Source organism: Pristiophorus japonicus, chromosome 21 (genome assembly GCF_044704955.1).
Source record: "Pristiophorus japonicus isolate sPriJap1 chromosome 21, sPriJap1.hap1, whole genome shotgun sequence".
Classification (NCBI taxonomy): Eukaryota; Metazoa; Chordata; class Chondrichthyes; family Pristiophoridae; genus Pristiophorus; species Pristiophorus japonicus.
In genome coordinates, this window is record NC_091997.1 from 2,741,213 (window position 1) to 2,760,214 (window position 19,002).

Here is a 19,002-nt window from a genome sequence, read left to right on the forward strand (position 1 = left end):
GTGGACTCAGCTCCACTTACCCGCCCTCTCCCCATAACACTTAATTCCCTTATTGGTTAAAAATCTATCCATCTGTGACTTGAATACATTCAATGAGCTAGCCTCAACTGCTTCCTTGGGCAGAGAATTCCACAGATTCACAACCCTCTGGGAGAAGAAATTCCTTCTCAACTCGGTTTTAAATTGGCTTCCCCGTATTTTGAGGCTGTGCCTGCTAGTTCTAGCCTCCCCTACCAGTGGAAACAACCTCTCTGCCTCTATCTTGTCTATCCCTTTCATTATTTTAAATGTTTCTATAAGATCACCCCACATCCTTTTCAACTCCAACGAGTAAAGACCCAGTCTACTCAATCTATCATCATAAGGTAACCCCCTCATCTCCGGAATCAGCCTAGTGAATCGTCTCTGTACCCCCTCCAAAGCCAGTATATCCTTCCTTAAGTAAGGTGACCAAAACTGCACGCAGTACTCCAGGTGCGGTCTTACCAATACCCTATACAGTTACAGCAGGACCTCCCTGCTTTTGTACTCCATCCCTCTCGCAATGAAGGCCAACATTCCATTCGCCTTCCTGATTACCTGCTGCACCTGCAAACTAACTTTTTGGGATTCATGCACAAAGACCCCCAGGTCCCTCTGCATCTCAGCATGTTGTAATTTCTCCCCATTCAAATAATATTCCCTTTTACTGTTTTTTTTCCCCCCAAGGTGGATGACCTCACACTTTCCGACATTGTATTCCATCTGCCAAACCTTCACCCATTCGCTTAACCTATCCAAATCTCTTTGCAGCCTCTCTGTATCCTCTACACAACCCGCTTTCCCACTAATCTTTGTGTCATCTGCAAATTTTGTTACACTACACTCTGTCCCCTCTTCCAGGTCATCTATGTATATTGTAAACAGTTGTGGTCCCAGCACCGATCCCTGTGGCACACCACTAACCACCGGTTTCCAACCCGAAAAGGACCCATTTATCCCGACTCTCTGCTTTCTGTTCGCCAGCCAATTCTCTATCCATGCTAATACATTTCCTCTGACTCCACGTACCTCTATCTTCTGCAGTAACCTTTTGTGTGGCACCTTATCGAATGCCTTTTGGAAATCTAAATACACCACATCCATCGGTACATCTCTATCCACCATGCTCGTTATATCCTCAAAGAATTCCAGTAAATTAGTCAAACATGATTTCCCCTTCATGAATCCATGCTGCGTCTGCTTGATTGCACTATTCCTATCGAGATGTCCCGCTATTTCTTCCTTAATGATAGTTTCAAGCATTTTCCCCACTACAGATGTTAAACTAACCGGCCTATAGTTACCTGCCTTTTGTCTGTTCCCTTTTTTAAACAGAGGCGTTACATTAGCTGCTTTCCAATTCATTGGTACATCCCCAGAGTCCAGAGAATTTTGGTAGATTATAACGAATGCATCTGCTATAACTTCCGCCATCTCTTTTAATACCCTGGGATGCATTTCATCAGGACCAGGGGACTTGTCTACCTCGAGTCCCATTAGCCTGTCCAGCACTACCCCCCCTAGTGATAGTGATTGTCTCAAGGTCTTCCCTTCCCACATTCCCGTGACCAGAAATTTCTGGCATGGTTTTTGTGTCTTCCACTGTGAAGACCGAAGCAAAATAATTGTTTAAGGTCTCAGCCATTTCCACATTTCCTATTATTAAATCCCCCTTCTCATCTTCTAAGGGACCAACATTTACTTTAGTCACTCTTTTCCGTTTTATATATCTGTAAAAGCTTTTACTATCTGTTTTTATGTTTTGCGCAAGTTTATCTTCGAAATCTATCTTTCCTTTCTTTATTGCTTTTTTAGTCATTCTTTGCTGTTGTTTAAAATTTTCCCAATCCTCTAGTTTCCCACTAACCTTGGCCACCTTATACGCATTGGTCTTTGATTTGATACTCTCCTTTATTTCCTTGGTTATCCATGGCTGGTTATCCCTTCTCTTACCGCCCTTCTTTTTCACTGGAATATATTTTTGTTGCGCACTATGAAAGAGCTCCTTAAAAGTCCTCCACTGTTCCTCAATTGTGCCACCGTTTAGTCTGTGTTTCCAATCTACTTTAGCCAACTCTGCCCTCATCCCACTGTAGCCCCCTTTGTTTAAGCATAGTACGCTCATTTCTGACACAACTTCCTCACCCTCAATCTGTATTACAAATTCAACCATACTGTGATCACTCATTCCGAGAGGATCTTTTACTAGGAGATCGTTTATTTTTCCTAAAAGGTTCTGATAGAGTAGATACTCATCATCATAGGCTGTCCCTCGAAACAAGGATGACTTGCTTCCACGCCAAAAAAGGATGAGTTCACAGGTGTTCCAATGAAGGTCCTAAGATTCCAGGTCCTGAACTACATCCTGAAGGGTGGAAGATGCCTGTGCATGGATTTTTTTTAACGTGTGGTGGCTGTTGCACTCGATACTATTTCCTTTGGTGGGGGATTGAAAAACAAGGTGACATAATCCTAAAATTAGAGCTAGGCCATTCAGGAGCAAAGTCAGAATGTAGTTTTTCATTCAAAGGGTAGTCGAAATCTGGAATTCAGTCCCTTAAAAGGCTGTGGATACTGGGACAATCAGAGCTTTCAAGACTGAGATAGTTAAGATTTTTGTTAGGCAAGGGTACCAAACGATATGAAGCAAAGGTAAAGGAGTTGAAGTGTAGATCAGCCATGATATAATTGAATGGCGGAAGCAGACTCGAGGGGTTGATCGGTTTCCTCCTGTTCCTAATGTTCCTATCTGCCCACCACAAAGGCTTTAAAACATAAAGGCTGATGTTTCACTGCAGTACTGAGGTAGTGTTGCTGTCAGAGATGCGGTCTTTCAGATGAAACGTTAAACGTTAAGCTCTCTCAGGTGGACAACAAAAGATCACATGGCACTATTTGTAGACAAGTAGTGGAGTTCTCCCAGTGTACTGACCAATATTTATCCCTCAACCTACACCACCGAAACACATTATTTGATTGTTGTTTGTGGGACTTTGTTATGTGCAAATTGGCTACTAAATTTGCCTATGTAACAACAGTGACTACATTTAAAAAGTACTTCATTAGCTACAAAGTGCTTTGGGTCATTCTGAACATGGTCCAATATAATTGCAAGTTCATTCTTTACATGCAGTGTTTGTAGTTGCAAGATAAAATTTACGAGATAGACAGAAAGCATTGGGAGGCCATTATAGCACAACCAGATGTCTACGCGTGCAGATGTCACTGGAGAACTATCAGGAGTGGGAAAGCTGGTTTGCTTTTTCCCATCTGAACCCAGAGGTGCTGAATCCAGTTGCAGCACCCAACTGCTATCCTGGTTAAGGTCAACTTTCAAATTTGAATGGTTTAGTACGGGCTATTATACTGTAAGCATAACTGCTGAAACTGTAAAAACAAGGATTCATCGCGATAAGAACAATATTGCCATTAAACAAAGAACTACTGAAATTATAAGACAGTGTAGGAACATAATGTAAGCTACTGTAGGAACATGGCGATAAGCTTTAACCTCAAGGACGGGCACATGAACAGATTGGAGAAAAACTCATATGTTAGCAAACAACATTTTCCTTTTTTGGTAATAAGGGAAGCTACCACTAAAGGTATAAAAAAGAGGATGACTGTAGAAATAGCGGGAGTCCACGAGAAGCATTTAAAGAAGAGGTTGTAAGCACGTGCTGTTCTATATTTTCTATACATGTATGTGTTGTTTTGAAATACTGAGTCACTCAGTTTCTGGGTCTGAACTGAATTAGAGTAATCGATTCTAACGGACCTGAGTTTACAGACTGTCTGATCAAATTCTTAAATTATGAATACTGGTTCTCTGTGGCTGGCCACCGCAATCAACTGGTTATTTAATTATATAAACTGTCGCTGGTTCGAGACATTGAAATGTCATGTAACAATTGGCACCTCTGATTTATAACAGGGAATCAATAATTTAAGCTCTATCAGACTGAATTGTTGAGTATAAATGAGGTGACTGGAGTCGTTATGTTTAGTATCGGAGATCGTGAATACAGTTGCTATCTAAAAAAGCCTAGTTAAATGCAAGGCATTAATGAAGTCCACCGTAAGATTGTGCCCACAAACACTTGGGAGATTCAAGGTAGTCCTGCTTTGTCTCATTCATTGTGGGCTATTTTTAAAGAAATTGGAACAGTTAATTCTGCTTGGATGTTCTGGATTATGTTTGGTAATGAACCTTTGGAGTCTTGTGACGGAATATGGTCAAAAAGGACCTGAGTCCAGGAATATTCTGAAGGGTTTTCTGCCATCTATGGCATCAACCGGAGACATTTATTGATTGCTCTGTATTCATTAGACCCAAGTTAAATTTATTTTAACACAAACACCAAAGAGTTAATAAAATAAGGGGTATTAAACACCTCTCAACTACAAAACGACAATAAATGATTTAACGAAAATTGGAGAATAATATGAAACAAATATAGGTACATCCTTGTGTACATAAGACATAGTTAGGAAATACTCTGATTTTTAAATGAGATGAACTAAAGTTCTTCCCCAACAGGATTGGGTTTCACAGAAATATGAAAGTTAGTAATATCATCATCATAGGCAGTCCCTCGAAATCAAGGAAGACTTGCTTCTACTCTAAAAGTGAGTTCTCAGGTGGCTGTACAGTTCAATGCGGGAATTATAGTCTCTGTCACAGGTGGGGCAGACAGTGATTGAAGGAAAGGGTGAGTGGGAAGTTTGCGACGAGACTCGAGGTGCTCAGCGCCCTCCCAGATGCTCTTCCTCTACTTTGGGCGGTCTTGGGCCAGGGATTCCCAGGTGCCGGTGGGGATGTTACACTTTATCAAGGAGGCTTTGAGGGTGTCCTTGAAGCATTTTTTCTGCTCGCTTGCCATGTAGGAGTTCAGAGTCGAGCGCTTGCTTTGGGAGTCTCATGTCAGGCATGGGAATGATGTGGCCCACCCAACGGAGCTGGTCGAGTGTGGTCAGTGCTTCAATGCTGGGGATGTTGGCCTGAGCGAGAACACTGACGTTGGTGCATCTATCCTCCCAGTGGATTTGAAGGATCTTGCGGTGATGGTGATAAGAACGTAAGAAATAGGAGCAGGAGTAGGCCATACGGCCCCTCGAGCCTGCTCCGCCATTTAATACGATCATGGCTGATCCGATCATGGACTCAGCTCCATTTCCCTGCCCGCTCCCCATAACCTCTTATTCTCTTATCGTTTAAGAAACTGTCTATTTCGGTCTTAAATTTATTCAATGTCAACGTTAACAATCAACTAATGGTTTCTGCATGTTTTAATAGATTTGCATTTCCTAGGGATGCAAGTTCTTTATAGTTATAACGTGTGCCCGTGATATTGGTGCTCAAAGTAACAATGGTAAAGACTGGGGGAAACATTTCTGCTTTCACAGATGTTGTTTGAAAACTGGAAATCAAAGACGAGTTACCTAGACCCATTTTAGGCTGAAATTTATTTTGACAGAACTCATGTGCTTTTGATTTGGCAAATCTTATCTATGACTTTAATTGTATCATGATATTTGTGCAAGTTTTATTTTAAGTTAAATTGTTGCAGCAAGTTTTATAAATCCAGAGGATACATTATACCACCATTAAATGCACAATGAGATCAAATAAAAGTAAAGGGGAGTTTTGGAGAATAGTTACATGCAGGATAAAGTCTTGTTTTAAATCAATTCACACTCTTTCAAATCACTGCTTCTTTAAATTTGCAGACAGCAAGTCTGAAGCTGCTGTTGTGGTGGCTGACTCCACCTAGTCCTTCCCAAGATTTTCAAAGTTTGCACAGCCAAGAAATAATGAACCCTTTGCTTCTATTCTCCCAAGTGTTGAGAATTGAGCTTTGCTTGAATATTTAATAATCAAAATGTTGCTACATTGCAATGCTGAATGTAAAGACATCATGCTGTATTAGAGATTTTTTTTTAAGTGTCAAGACTTAATTTGAGTCTTTAATTACACTCCCCAATGATGGCAGAAGGAAATCAGAAAATTGTCAAATGTACGTTATGCAGACTAAAAGAAAGACTTGGCTTTATATAGGGCTTTTCACTACCACCGGACATCTCAAAGCGCTGTGTAGCCAATGAAGTACTTTTGGAGGGTAGTCACTGTTGTAATGTGGGAACAGTGACTACACTGTACGTTATACAGGCTAACCCATTCAAGGGTTCTCTAGAAGAGCCACAATGGATTTTTTTGTCCTTTATCACAGGTGATCATGGTTTGCGGGACCGAGTTCAAAAAAAAATGTGAGTGCATCCATAAGAAACATAAATCACCTGGGAACAACCCTAAAGGATATCAATCAGGAATCAATGCACAATTTAGTGAAAGTCAGGAAAGAGTAGCAAGAGTAGTTAATTAATAGTTTTATCTTGAAGATGGTTGTATCCTTGCCTATACTGAACAATGCAAAGCATGTATTTTATAACCTGACCATTACCTGAAAAATTGGGACCATGTAGGAGACCATAATCAAAGACCTTCAGACACTCACTGATCTTTTGATAACATAGTCTGAAAGCGCAAGAATGGCTTGTATTTAAGGTCACATGATATGACCTTGGGATACCGCTGTGTTTGCAGATGTGATACGTTGTGCGTGGAGCAACTAGTATGCAGAATGAATGGGTCTCAGACATGCTCAGTAATGTTGACAACACCAATACATGAAATGGTTAATGTGGCTTAAGAGACTGCGAACAGTTTGAGTTTAACGCAAATAGAGTAGGCAAAGCATACCGCCTCTTTGCAATGTTTGTGTGTGGTGTGGTCAATGACAATTGAGAGCATAACTTCCACTTTGCACCATACTGGGTGTGGGGACAACCAATTTTTCTTGGGCAACATATGATCCGAATGCAGTACAAAGGCTGTAGTACATTCCGTTCTGTTGGTTGCTTTGTACACAGCTTTAGTCTATGTTCCTCAGTCCCCACACTGATGGGGACCTTCTGCACCTTTCTGTAGTGAGGGGTGCGCCTGGGGCTGGGATCATACTGTGCGTAGGAAGGCGCAGCATGGGCCAATAGCGAGGCTGTGAGGTTGTGAGGCTCAAATTGGATTCTATGAATTCCACGTAGAGAGAGATCCTGTGGGAAGCAGGAAGGAAGGAGGACAGTAGGAGTATGTTTGAGTTTGTGTGTATGTATTGGCACATGCAGAGGAGCCTGGCCCTTTAAAATGAGTTCATCAGTCAACTGAGTACTCATAGTGTGAAAGTAAGTCATCTTCGACCCCGAGGGACTGCCGATAATGAATGAAATTCATAATCCAAGAGGGCACTGGAATATGTTGCTCTAAAATGGTCTTTGCTTGAATACTAGGCCTTTGTAAAGGCCACCTACCAGTTTGCAGAATCTGAGAGGAAGCAACTCTTGGCTAGAACAAGTATTGAACACATGGTGCCACTTTTTAACTAAAGAAACATAACTTGGTGTTCTTCAGTGCTTTTGATCGCATCTGATTCGAATTATACAACCAGCCAAAAACTGTGAATCCAAACAGTATTTTACAAAATTCAAAAATAATGGCACGGCCTACAACAGTTATTTGGACATAGTCATAGGGGATGGTAATGACGACAGATGTCGTGAAGAAAGTTTATTGAGGTATCAAGGGCCAAATCACAGATTTCCCATACTCTATTACGTGCTGCAGCAACCCTAGTGAATAAGGAGAGATTGTTTCCACTGATTGGCGAATCGGTAACAAGCAGCCAAAGAAGATTATTAGACTAATGAAAGGGAAAGTTAGAAGCAATTTTTTTTTTAAAGTAGATTATTGGACTTTACCACAAATAGCTATTCAAGCAAAGGCTATAGCATCGCTTAAAGGGGAATTGGATAAATATTTGAAAAAGAATATAAGAAAAGAGCAGGGAAACAGGGTTAGCGTAGATAGGTCAATTTGAAGAACTAACGCTGGCAAAAGTAGGATGGGCCAAAATGGCCTACTTATGTGCTGTAATAATAAATGTTTCTTTAATAATTACCTTTGCATTTAGTGTTATTTCAACACTTACTCTCAGGAAGAGGAAGAGTTTGTTTGGATGTGTAAGGCAAATGTGCCAGTCAAACCATGAGAAACGAAAACAAACAGTACAAAGAACTACAGTCGTTGGAAACATGAGAACATGGCCATTTGCAAAGAGTGAGAGGTACAGTGATTTTTTGTACTCCATAGGGTCTGGAAAATACCCGCCCCAGGCCTTTGCCAAAGCTTCAATTCATGCAGTCACGAGGAGGTGTACGAGTTGATGCATCTCGCAGATAAGCATCTTGTTTTTATTTAGTATCCCTCCTGATGCCCTAGCTGAGGATTCACCACACGTAGGTAATTGCAGATCTGCATCCTACCATTGCTGTGTACTTTGGGAACAGCAGACTACACCTACGAATTAAGAGTTCTCAAAATGATTGTGACATCACCATGCTCAAATAGACTGCTGAGAGTCACTGTCTGGGTTCCCATGTGAAGAATGTGCATGAGGGCAAGGTACTGGAAGACTCTGGCACCCGTGGAACTGTACCTTACCAGGGTCCGTGCCTTGAGGAGGGGTGGGGAAATTGGGGAGGGAGAAGAATGGTGCCCTACAACACGATTCCATTGGGTGATCAGATGGTGGGAAAAAAACACTTTGTAATTGGACAGTAACAGAAGGTAATGCAAACAACTTTGCCTGTTTATTAATAACTTAAAACAAATCAACACTCTTCACATGATGCTAATTAAGTACAAATGATCATTTAACAATTGAGAAAATGTTACTTCTAACAAATGTCCAGATTGAGTACTGTGCACCGCATTTGCTGTAATGTCCAGGACATAGGTCACATCTTTGTGCAGCTTTTGATAATCTGCAAAAATATGCGCACTTCCAAAAGGTCCAGTGGGTAGTGAGCAGCTAAGCTGACTGGAAAGATGCCAGATTCAATGCCCAGTCAATTCTGTTAGCTGAACTCAGGCTAGGAGGGTGCTAATTTTTCCTCTCCCCTCTTAAAGGCACTGATCCCTCGCTTGGATACGGCTCTGTGGTACCAGTTGCACTCCAGTGCATTGCCTAAGTGGTCATTATTCATGCGAGTCTGAACAGTGGGAGTCAGCAGGCTTTTTAAAGGTGGGAGAATGAGGTGGCCCAGCCCAATCCTCTCCTCACCCAACATCTACACACATACACTTGCAGTAGAGGTCAACAACTTGCATTTATATAGAACCTTTATTGAAGTAAAACATTCGAAGGAGTCTCACAGAAGTGTAAGCAGACAAAAACTGACACCAAGCCAAAGAAAGGGACATTAGGATTGGTGACTAATTGCTTGGTTTTATGCAGACTCTTCAAGGAGCGAGGTGGAGAAGTGACTAGCTTTGGGGAAAGAGTTCTAGAGCTGAGGGCCTAGAGGGCTGAAGGCACAGTCACCAATGATGGGGTGAAGGAAGTGGGAGATGCACAAGAGGCCAGAATTGGAGGAACGCAGAGTAGTGCTGAAGGAGGTTACAGAAATAGGGAAGGATTTGAACACAAGGATGAGAATTTTTTTTAAAATTTTAAATGGAGGCAATGGCGGGCTGGGAGAAAAATGCAAGTTCAGCAAGCACAGGGGTAATGGGTGAACATCAGAGTTTTGGATGAGCTCAAGTTTATAGAGGGTGGAAGATGAGAGGCCAGATAGGACAGCATGGGAATAGTCGAGTCTGGAGGTAACAAAAGCAATAGATAGAGGGTTTAAGCAGCAGATGAGCTGAGGTAGTGGCGATGACAGGCAACATTAGAGTTGGCAGTAGGCGTGGTTTTTGTGATACAAGAAAGGATATGGATCAGAGTCAGAGTCAAATAAAATGCAGCAGTTGTGAATTATCCAGACAGTGGTTAGGTAGGGGGTTGGAATCTGTGGTGAGGGAACGGAGTTTGTGGCGAGGGACAAGACAATGGCTTTGGCCTTCCTAATGTTGGATGTCGGACAAGCAGTCTGACAACACAGAGGCAGCGGAGAGGATAAGAGGTGTGGCGGTGAGGTAATGCTGGATATCATCAGCATACATGTGGAACCTGATGTCTTTTCAGATGATGTCACCGACGGACAGCGTGTAGATGAGAAATAGTAAAGGGGTCAAGGAACTCCAGATAGACCCTAGATAGTGATCAGGAATGGGAAACCCCTGGCTGATTTCTCTCTCCAAAATGCAGGGATCTGAAGCCAAATTAAAAACCCTGCATCCAACCCAGCTGAAGCCAACCCAGGTTAACTAACTCAGCATTGGTGATCAAATTTAGTACCTTTGTTAAACCACTGGAGGAACTCAAATTTGCCAAGTGCAACTAATCCATCACAAAGCAATAAGTGAGCAAGGATCCCATTCTATCTTAACACTGGCACTTTGGCGCAAATTACACTATAGATCATGTGAGAGCATAAAGTTAACACTTGAATGTATGAAAATGTGTAAGCTAATCAGTTTGATACATCAAAATGCTCTTGATTATTAAAAGCATAAATTTTCCACAGACATAAGTATCTAATAGTTCTCATCTGCATGACTTTTACTCAAAAGCATTTTGGCAGAGCTGTCTGAGAAATGTGCTAGAGTAGAAACTCAGATAAATTAGACTTTGAAATCACGTCAGGTTACTTAGAAAACTACAAATAACTTCTTCTTAACATTCTTGTTACTTAAACCTCCTTCAGTCACATTTCTCCCCACCCCCACCTCAATCTCCTTAAGTAACTGCATCATTTGCACCATTCACATCAAAAATTCAAAGCTACACCAACAGCGTGTTTAATGTCATGTCTTTGCTCCTCCACTCGAACCACAGTGTTGTTGAGACGTTTGCCAAGAACTATTGATGTTTGTAAATTCGCCAATAGCAGCTCAAAACCAATTCTGCCCCAAAGAAAATCACTGAAGGACTCCATCCATAAGCCAAAGGAATGCCTCCCTTTCAGCTCCTCAAATGCTACAAGAGATTAAGTCACTGAAAAGAATCTTAATTTTTATTCTTCTTTCATTCAGTCGAACATGTTGCTGCAGTTGTCTCTTACAGTCCTTTTATGGGCTGAATAAAAAGAATTGGGGTTTCTTTTCTTCTGAGTCTCTAGTCAAAGGGATTTCTTTTTTTAATCGCACGCTTTGACGCATGTGACAGGGGTATGGATACATTAATCCTTTGTCTCAAAGGGAGGGGCTAAAAAACACTCTCATGGTGAATGCGTCTGAAAGACCCATGAACTTAGTTCCTGAGAGACGACAAGTTTTCTGACAAATGTTGCAAAACACAGAATGAAAGAAATAACTTGTATTATCTAGCACCTTAATACATTAATCCTAAAGCACTTCACATTAAATTAATTGCTGTTTGAGGTGTGGTTACTGTTGCTAGCGTAGGCAAATATGGCATTCATTTTGCACACAGCAAGGTCCCACAAACAGCAAATGATCAGCTATTTTTGGTGGAGTAAAGAATGTCGGCCACAGTAACACCCTGGTTGTCTTCAAATAGCACCATTTGATCTTAAATGTCCACCTAAGCAGTCAGGCAAGGCATTTCCAACAGCGTTGCGCTCGCTCACTACTACACTGGAGTGTCAGCCTATATTATCTGCCCAATTGCTGGAGTAGGGTTTGTAGCCGCCACCTTCTGACTCACATGTAGGAAGGAGTGCTATTCACAGAGCCAAGCTGACACAGACAAAAACACAACTGTATAAAAAATGCTGCAAGTCACCCTTGGTGAAGACCTATACTGAAAGAGTTAAGCCCCATTTCATAATTACTTTGTATGTACTAACCAAGTGTTCCTGTGCAATATTTTTTCAGCAATCAATTCATAATGATTCAACTTCAAATGCGATCACCTTTTTGGCCTAAACCACAATGGATTTCACTGTGGAGGAACATTAGATGAAGTGCCTTAAGAGCAGAGTTAAGTGCAGAAATATGGAGAGAGTAAAAAAAATCTTTCGGATTTAGGGCTGCTGGTTGCTAAATCCACACTGCCCCCATCCCAAAAATGGCATCCATTTTTGATAAGTTTTTTAAAACTGTGATTGCTGTCTGTTAGATTGTCAAACTGTAGCAGTGTCAAACTGCAGTAAACCTTCAACTGCAGTAAAAATAAAATACATCATAATTAAAAGATTCCAAATTAAAAAATTCAGCGATTTTTACAATAGTGATGAAAATACCAACAGCATGATTCAGTATCAGGTAAGTGATATGGGTCAGCACAACACAATTTCTTATAACGGGGGTACATGCGAGACCAACATTTGGGGAGTCTCGATTATCAGCCAATTTCTATTGCCCATGGGGATTGGTGGGCAGGGGCGAGGTTCCCTTCATAAAGATGGTTAATAAAGGCTCCAATATAATGGGAGAATTGATTTTATATTTGGATCAGGTATATGGTTTTTGGAACAGCAGCACAAAGCAGATGTTATTCAAAGTGTTATTGTATCCTACATTAACATGTATTCATTATGGTCTCTTAAGGCTGCGACGCAAGAATGTAGTTGTGGCAAATACCCCTTTTCCTGGCATCAGACGCACTTTGCGAATGCATATAGGCTGTTCCCACTGTTCCCGTGGTGACAGAGACCCACTTTTTGTGGGTTTTGGGAACTGCCATGGATTGATTCACCAGCGCCTGTTCTGGCTGGTGCCTTGGTGGAAACTGGCACTGGATTGAAAAATAAACGGTGAAGAACACAGACAGGAGGCCATTATAGCACCACTCCCCTGAAACTGGCATAGCAAAGTGAAAATACCTCAAATCTTATCTCGTACCTTGCATCCTTCGCAAGCGCTGACTCCATAGTGGTAACCTGACGACTTGTCTTGGCAGACGAAGCAGGGTTTGTATACGCGTGGAGGAGGGGGTGGGGAAGGTGGACTGGGCACAATCTCCTCTGAGCTAGTACTCTGTGTTTCTATGGCTGAAATACAAAATAAAAGAAAAAAAATCAGTCTGAATTTAAACTTAAAAAAAGGAATTCAACAACATTTAAAGTTTTCACTGCACTCAATTCACAACTATAACGATCGTAGGAAAGGGGAACTTGGAACAGAGAGAAGATATATTTAGACTATGTGTCTTTTTTGACAAAGTATTCTACAGTATGATGGTATGTGGGAGCTGATCATTACACATTGAACTGACACCATCCGGTATATTTACCGATCCCATACTCCTTGCAGAGAACTGTGCGCAGAGAGAGAGTGGATCGGAGAATGGGGCTTTATTCTGTAGTCCTTTCTCCAATCCTCATTTGATTTCCATCATGAAAACATTAACTAAATGTTTGTAAACCCATCTTGAGGTGCAGCATATGGACCATCAAGTTACCATGATTTCTGCAGCCCAACCATACTTGGTCCATCATTTCAATATCATCCTGCCCTTTGGAACAGACAAAATGATTATACCCGAGTTTATTTTCAATATACAGTATTGTACTTCTTTCAAGTATTGCCGTTGGATAATTTTAGATGCTATTTCTGCTATAGCACAATCTTCTGTCAGCTGTTTTCTGCTTTCTTCTGTGGGTTGTAACTTAATAGTTTTATTGTTCTATTCATTTTAAGTAACAATTAGTAATACTTTGATATAATTCTATCAAAGTTTGCCATGATACTTCTGCAACTATCGATCTACTCAATTACTCGCTCATCTCTGCCTTAGATGCCCTTGTCCCCTTACTCTCTTCCACCCTGGTCGTTTCCCCTTCAAGTCCAAGGGGCATAGACAGGAACATAAAGATAACCCCCAGTTTCTCTTCTCCAGTACCAACTGTCTCCTTTAAGCCCTCTCCCCCTTACCCCTCTACCCTCACCTCCGACAACAAATGCAAGAGCTCATGAACTCCTTTGTTACTAGGAATGAGAGCATCCATTCACCTGCCCATCCTTCCCCTTCCGCAGCAAGCCAGGCAACCCAGAAGGTTCGTCATATCCTTTCTCTCCAGTCTCCCGTCATGTCCTCTCCAGGTCCATCTTGACCATAAGACTCACCCCCTGATCTGAGGGTGCAAGGGTGAAAATAGCAGAGGCTTTCAATCCTCCTTGGAAATGTGCCAGAGGACTGGAGAGTTGCAAATGTTACACCCTTGTTCAAAAAGGGATAAACCCGGTAACTACTGACCCACTTCAAATTTAAAATTCATATCCTCCTGTCAAATCCCTCCATAGCCTCACCACTCCCCATCTCTGTAACCTCCTCCAGCCCTACACAATCTTCCAAAGTAAATCTGCCAGATGGCAACACCTTTTTTAACGAATGTTTTCTTAGGCCTAAAGGTCAAATGCTCAACAGTACAAACTAATAGAAGGAAGAAAATAAACAGAATAAACACATCTTTATATAAAGTCCGTAAATGACTGCAGCACAGGCTCTGATTAATATCTTGTGGTCCTCTTTTTCTAGTTATCAGTCAACATAACCACTTCAAAATCCTTGCCTCAATCCCTTGATTATAGTCTTTACAGCTGTTGGCAGGCTACAGAATCATAGCAAGATCTAGACATTCAAAATTACTGTGGGAGGGCAGGAAAAACTGTTATTACACATTCTCGTAAATCCTGCTGACAATGGGGGAATAAATGTTAGAAAAAAACACATAGCATACTTGCGACCCTGTGGTTTTGAATTGGAGAACAAAACAGTGACGGGAAATACTGCATCCACCAAAAATACCTGCTGTACTAAGGTTTGAAGAGCCAATCAGCTGAAGAGAAACACCAAGTAAAATAACATGGGGAACATTTTCCCTGTTTTACTACTTGCAGTGAAATCTCAAACCTCTCTACAAAGTGTCCACTTAGAATTTTGCTTCAAATGGCTAAGCAGTGGTAGTACCTTCACCTCGGAGTTAGAAAGTCATGGCTTCATGCCCCACTCCAGGAACCTGAGCGCTTAACCTATGCTGACACTCCAGTGCAGTACTGAGGATAGACTGGTGAAAGTGTTGCATTGTCGGAAGTGTTGTCTTTCAGATGACATTAAGCCGAGGCCTTGTCTGTCCTCTCAGGTGGATGTAAAAGATCCCGTGACATGTTTTGAAGATGAGCAGGGGAGTTTTATTGCTGTCCTGTCCAACTTTATTCCTAAGGAGCACCATCGAGAAAACAGATTACCGGTATTTCCATCATTGCTGTTGTTGCGAACTCGCTCTGTGCAAACTGGCTGCTGCGTTTCCCCACATTAAAAAATAAACCATACTTCGAAAGTATTTCATTGGCTGTGAAGCGCTTTGGGACGCCCTGAGGTCGTGAAAGCCGCTATTTAAAAACAAGATCTTTCCTTCTTTATATGAAAGGAAGGCTCATCAATCAATGCCCACTAGATGCTGCAACCTTGAGCACCATAGGTGCACGATATAGTCAACATTGACGAAGATGAAGTTTCAGCATCTTGCTCTTCAGTCTGCTTTCACCTGTCCTGTTTTAACTTGGACGCCCCAACATTACACCGAACTGCTAAGAAAATCAGCCGTTGCACCCGATGAACTGATTTGCCCATTCTAAATTGAACCACACACACACCAAGCGCCGACTCAAATTCCAATTACTTTCAATGTTTTGAAGGTTGACACATATGCATCCAGCCTTGGTTTGAAACGACATTTCTTTCAATTATTGGTTATTCTGACTATCTACTTCAACTCTACTCGCTCCCTGTGTCCTCTAGTATCGTGCCTGTATGGCTAATCTTCATGTACAAGCCTGGACAGTGGGTTTTGGCAGACTATTCGCTAATTGAGAGTGTAGCAGCCAAGGCTGACCCTGTTCTCACTGAATACTTTCCAACAGGGATCAATGGAAAGTGATCAGGATCAGCAGCCATGGCTGATTTTTTACCTTTTCTTATACAGAGAGGCTGAGACAGATTGTTGCACTCCAAAACTGTACCAGCCTAGACCAAATAACTCAGCACTGCCCGGGTATCAAACCTGGTATGTATGCTTCTCTATATCAAATCTTTTAGAGAGTTAGAAAATCCTGATAACTATAATTACATAGGATATACAGCACAGAAACAGGCCATTTTCCCGTTCAGTTCATGCTCCACTCGAGCCAAGAATATGGTCAGCTGCGATGGGACAAAAAAAAGCATAAAAGTAAATTCTAGTGTAAACAAACGCTGGACAAATCCTTGCTCAGGTCAACTGAAGTAGGTCACCCCTACTTTTATATTTTAGCTGCATTTTCTTTAATGCTGGCAAAAATACCAAAAGGAAGTGATCAATCAGAGCAAAGAAGCCCATAGGACACACAAGTTTCTTCAGGCAACAGCTTCAGAAACTCTCAGACTACAAACAACATAAACAGACACTGAGAATTACTCACCAACTGAAGGTTGATCACTATCTGCTTTGACTTTCATTGTCAATTCAAGTTCATTCACATCTTATTTTTGGCAAAATGATGTGTGGGGGAAAAAAATCTCAACAGTGCAGTGTTATAGATTTTGCTTCTTATCAAGCACCGAGCCTCAGCTCTAAAAGAGTGTGACTGCAAAGCATTTGACTAATGGAGCTTAACCTTCACATATCAGGATACTGAAGGTTGGAGCAGGCATTTGAAAATCCAGAACATGGGCTCCTTGATGGTTCAAATGAGGTTATTCAGCAAGTAGCTAAGCCATCAGGAATGCCCAAGGTTTAAACCCTGATTTGTGCTTAGTAGCTGATCTCAGCTAAGTGATGCAAATGGTCCCCTGTGTGTTGTGTCTGGGTCAAGAAGGGATAAATCAGCCAAGTTGCCTGAACCTGATCATCTGTTGGAAGTGTACATGGGTGGGTATCAGGTGAGGACAGGGTCAGACTCAGCACGCCCCTGCACCCGCCCGACCACGGTAGAATAACCTAGTGACACTTCTTGTCAAGTTTCATACATAAATAATGGTCACTTGGTCAAGATGGCACTAGGCAACTGGTGCCGTGGAATTGTAGCTCAGAAAGAAGTCAAAGCTGTTGGGAAGAGGAGAGAACAGGATGGAAGATAAGGGAATGGAAGAGGAATGGATTGTGGTTGGGTGAAAATGGGCAAGAAAAAGAGTGTGTGTTTGCAATTTACAATTTTAAAATACATTTCAGACATGTTACTTTACTCTGACAGGCTTTACCATTCCTTCAGAAAATGGAATTATTTCCCAATGTAATAATTCAATGTTTAGTCTGCGTTGTAGGTTAAACTGTGCAACTACTATCCAGTTACAGGTCTTCAGTTTACTCAGGAGATCATCTGCACTGGAAAATTATTGACCTAGTTTTCCACCCTCACATCATCCAAAGACGTGGTTTGCATCATGAAAACAGCACTTGTATGTGACTTTGTGATACTGAGCTCTTCTGATGCTTTTCATCTCCCAAAATAATCATGATTCCTGGTTAAATTTTAACAGCCCTGTAACAAAGTAGGCCACTGACTTCTAGTCTTCTTCTTTCGTATAGTAGTAGCAAAAAAATAAATTATCAATATCTAAGTCAGATATCCAGGCCAAAGCTTTCGGTGTAACAGCGGGATACCTTGTAGGCCGCCTGTGAGTTCCCTCTGAGGGCAGTGCTCGCTGATGTGCCCCAGGGTCTGATTAGGAGCTCCACGGTCACATGATGGGGATACTTTAATCTTCCACCGATGGAGAAGGTGGCAGCATCGACCGTGACCAGTTCTGAGGCAGTTGATGGTTGTCCCGTTTGCGAGGAAGGTTTGATCCTTCAGGTTGTACTGTGAGGTCCTCTATAAGGAATCCATTTGGTATGTCGTGACTTCTAGTAGAATGATCACTCAGGTATTTTTTGTATCTGGTCTGCAAACACAGGCTGGTCCAATGACATCACTTATCATCAACATACACAACATGATCAAGTGCGGCCAAATATATTGTTTACCGTATGACTGAGGTCCAGCATTTCTAGGACACAACAGAAATGTGCGAAGCGTTCAAACAGCAGTGAGGAAATATTGCAATGACCTCATGTGTGCCCTAACTAATACTTTTAACTAAAAGACTTTGAATATTTTTTGCAATAGATGTAACTGTCTCATGTAGCACAAACCTACGCTGGCGGTCAACATTGTCCCTTTAACTTTAATTCTGAAGCTATATTTTTCTGCCAACATGCTAAAATGTAATAATGTGCATAAAAAGAGTAGGTCTTTCAGAATTCAACGGCGTTCTTAGTAAACATTTCCAACTGGCCCGGGCTGGAGTGGGATGAAAATAAAATTTGCCAGGATTGCCACTAGTGATTGCTATCCAGTATGCTGCACTGAGAGTGCCCCTGCACTGAGAATAAGTGAGGACAAGATCAGGCTTAGCAGTCAACCAGCTTCCTGACAATCATTCTCCGGGCTCAATAATGGGCAAAGTACCCAAGGGCAGAGACAGTGAAACAGTGGAGAAAACTGGAAAAGAAAACGTATGTAGAGTCTGAAAATACAACTGGCAAACATTACTGGAAAAAGCCACTCGGGTACACTAAACCATGTTGTTTTTACTCTAAGAAAATGGGGAAAAAGATTTTCTTTATATTTTTGTGCTGTGACGCTGACACTCTGTGCTGTATTGACAGCCAATATGGCAACGCTACCTATGACCTTGGAGCACGTGACATCACAGAAATCCATCTATTAGTTTGCTACTGGTTCAGCGCTATTGCATTACTGTCAAATTTTCGAATATGCTCTTTGAGAAGTTGTCCCAGGAGAAATGCCTGTTCACTTAGTGAAGATACAGGTCAGGCGTAAATAATCGGTCTAAATTTGTTAGTAGGATTTTGGCTCCAGCTGCTGTGGTCTTCCCGTAGGGATTAAGAGCTACGTGACTTGTGCGTGATGTCTGGTAAGTATCAGTGTGTAACAGATGAGGGGAAGGGTGGTGATGTACTCGGGGCACAGCCTGCAGTGTTCTTTTCTGAATGCTTATCAGTGTAGAACGCTGGAAAGCACGCATCAGTAAAAAA

The 19,002-nt window shown here is 41.7% G+C and overlaps 1 protein-coding gene and 1 long non-coding RNA gene across 22 annotated transcripts in view; one reads left to right on the plus strand and one right to left on the minus strand.

Annotated features, from left to right (window-relative positions):
* The window catches only part of raraa (retinoic acid receptor, alpha a), a 634,542-nt gene that overhangs the window by 89,941 nt on the left and 525,599 nt on the right, over positions 1–19,002 (minus strand). For all 20 annotated transcript variants that reach the window (XM_070864263.1, XM_070864259.1, XM_070864257.1 and 17 more), the window contains one exon: positions 12,827–12,975. In XM_070864263.1, coding sequence (XP_070720364.1) covers positions 12,827–12,975 — 149 coding nt within the window. The remainder of the gene's footprint in view (positions 1–12,826; positions 12,976–19,002) is intronic.
* Positions 3,666–12,175, plus strand: LOC139233770 (uncharacterized). Of its 2 annotated transcripts, none has more exons than XR_011588212.1 (3): positions 3,666–3,687; positions 8,046–8,198; positions 11,858–12,175. It is a non-coding gene; the product is annotated as an uncharacterized lncRNA (long non-coding RNA). The 2 variants fall into 2 exon arrangements; XR_011588211.1 differs by having other exon boundaries at positions 3,669–3,723.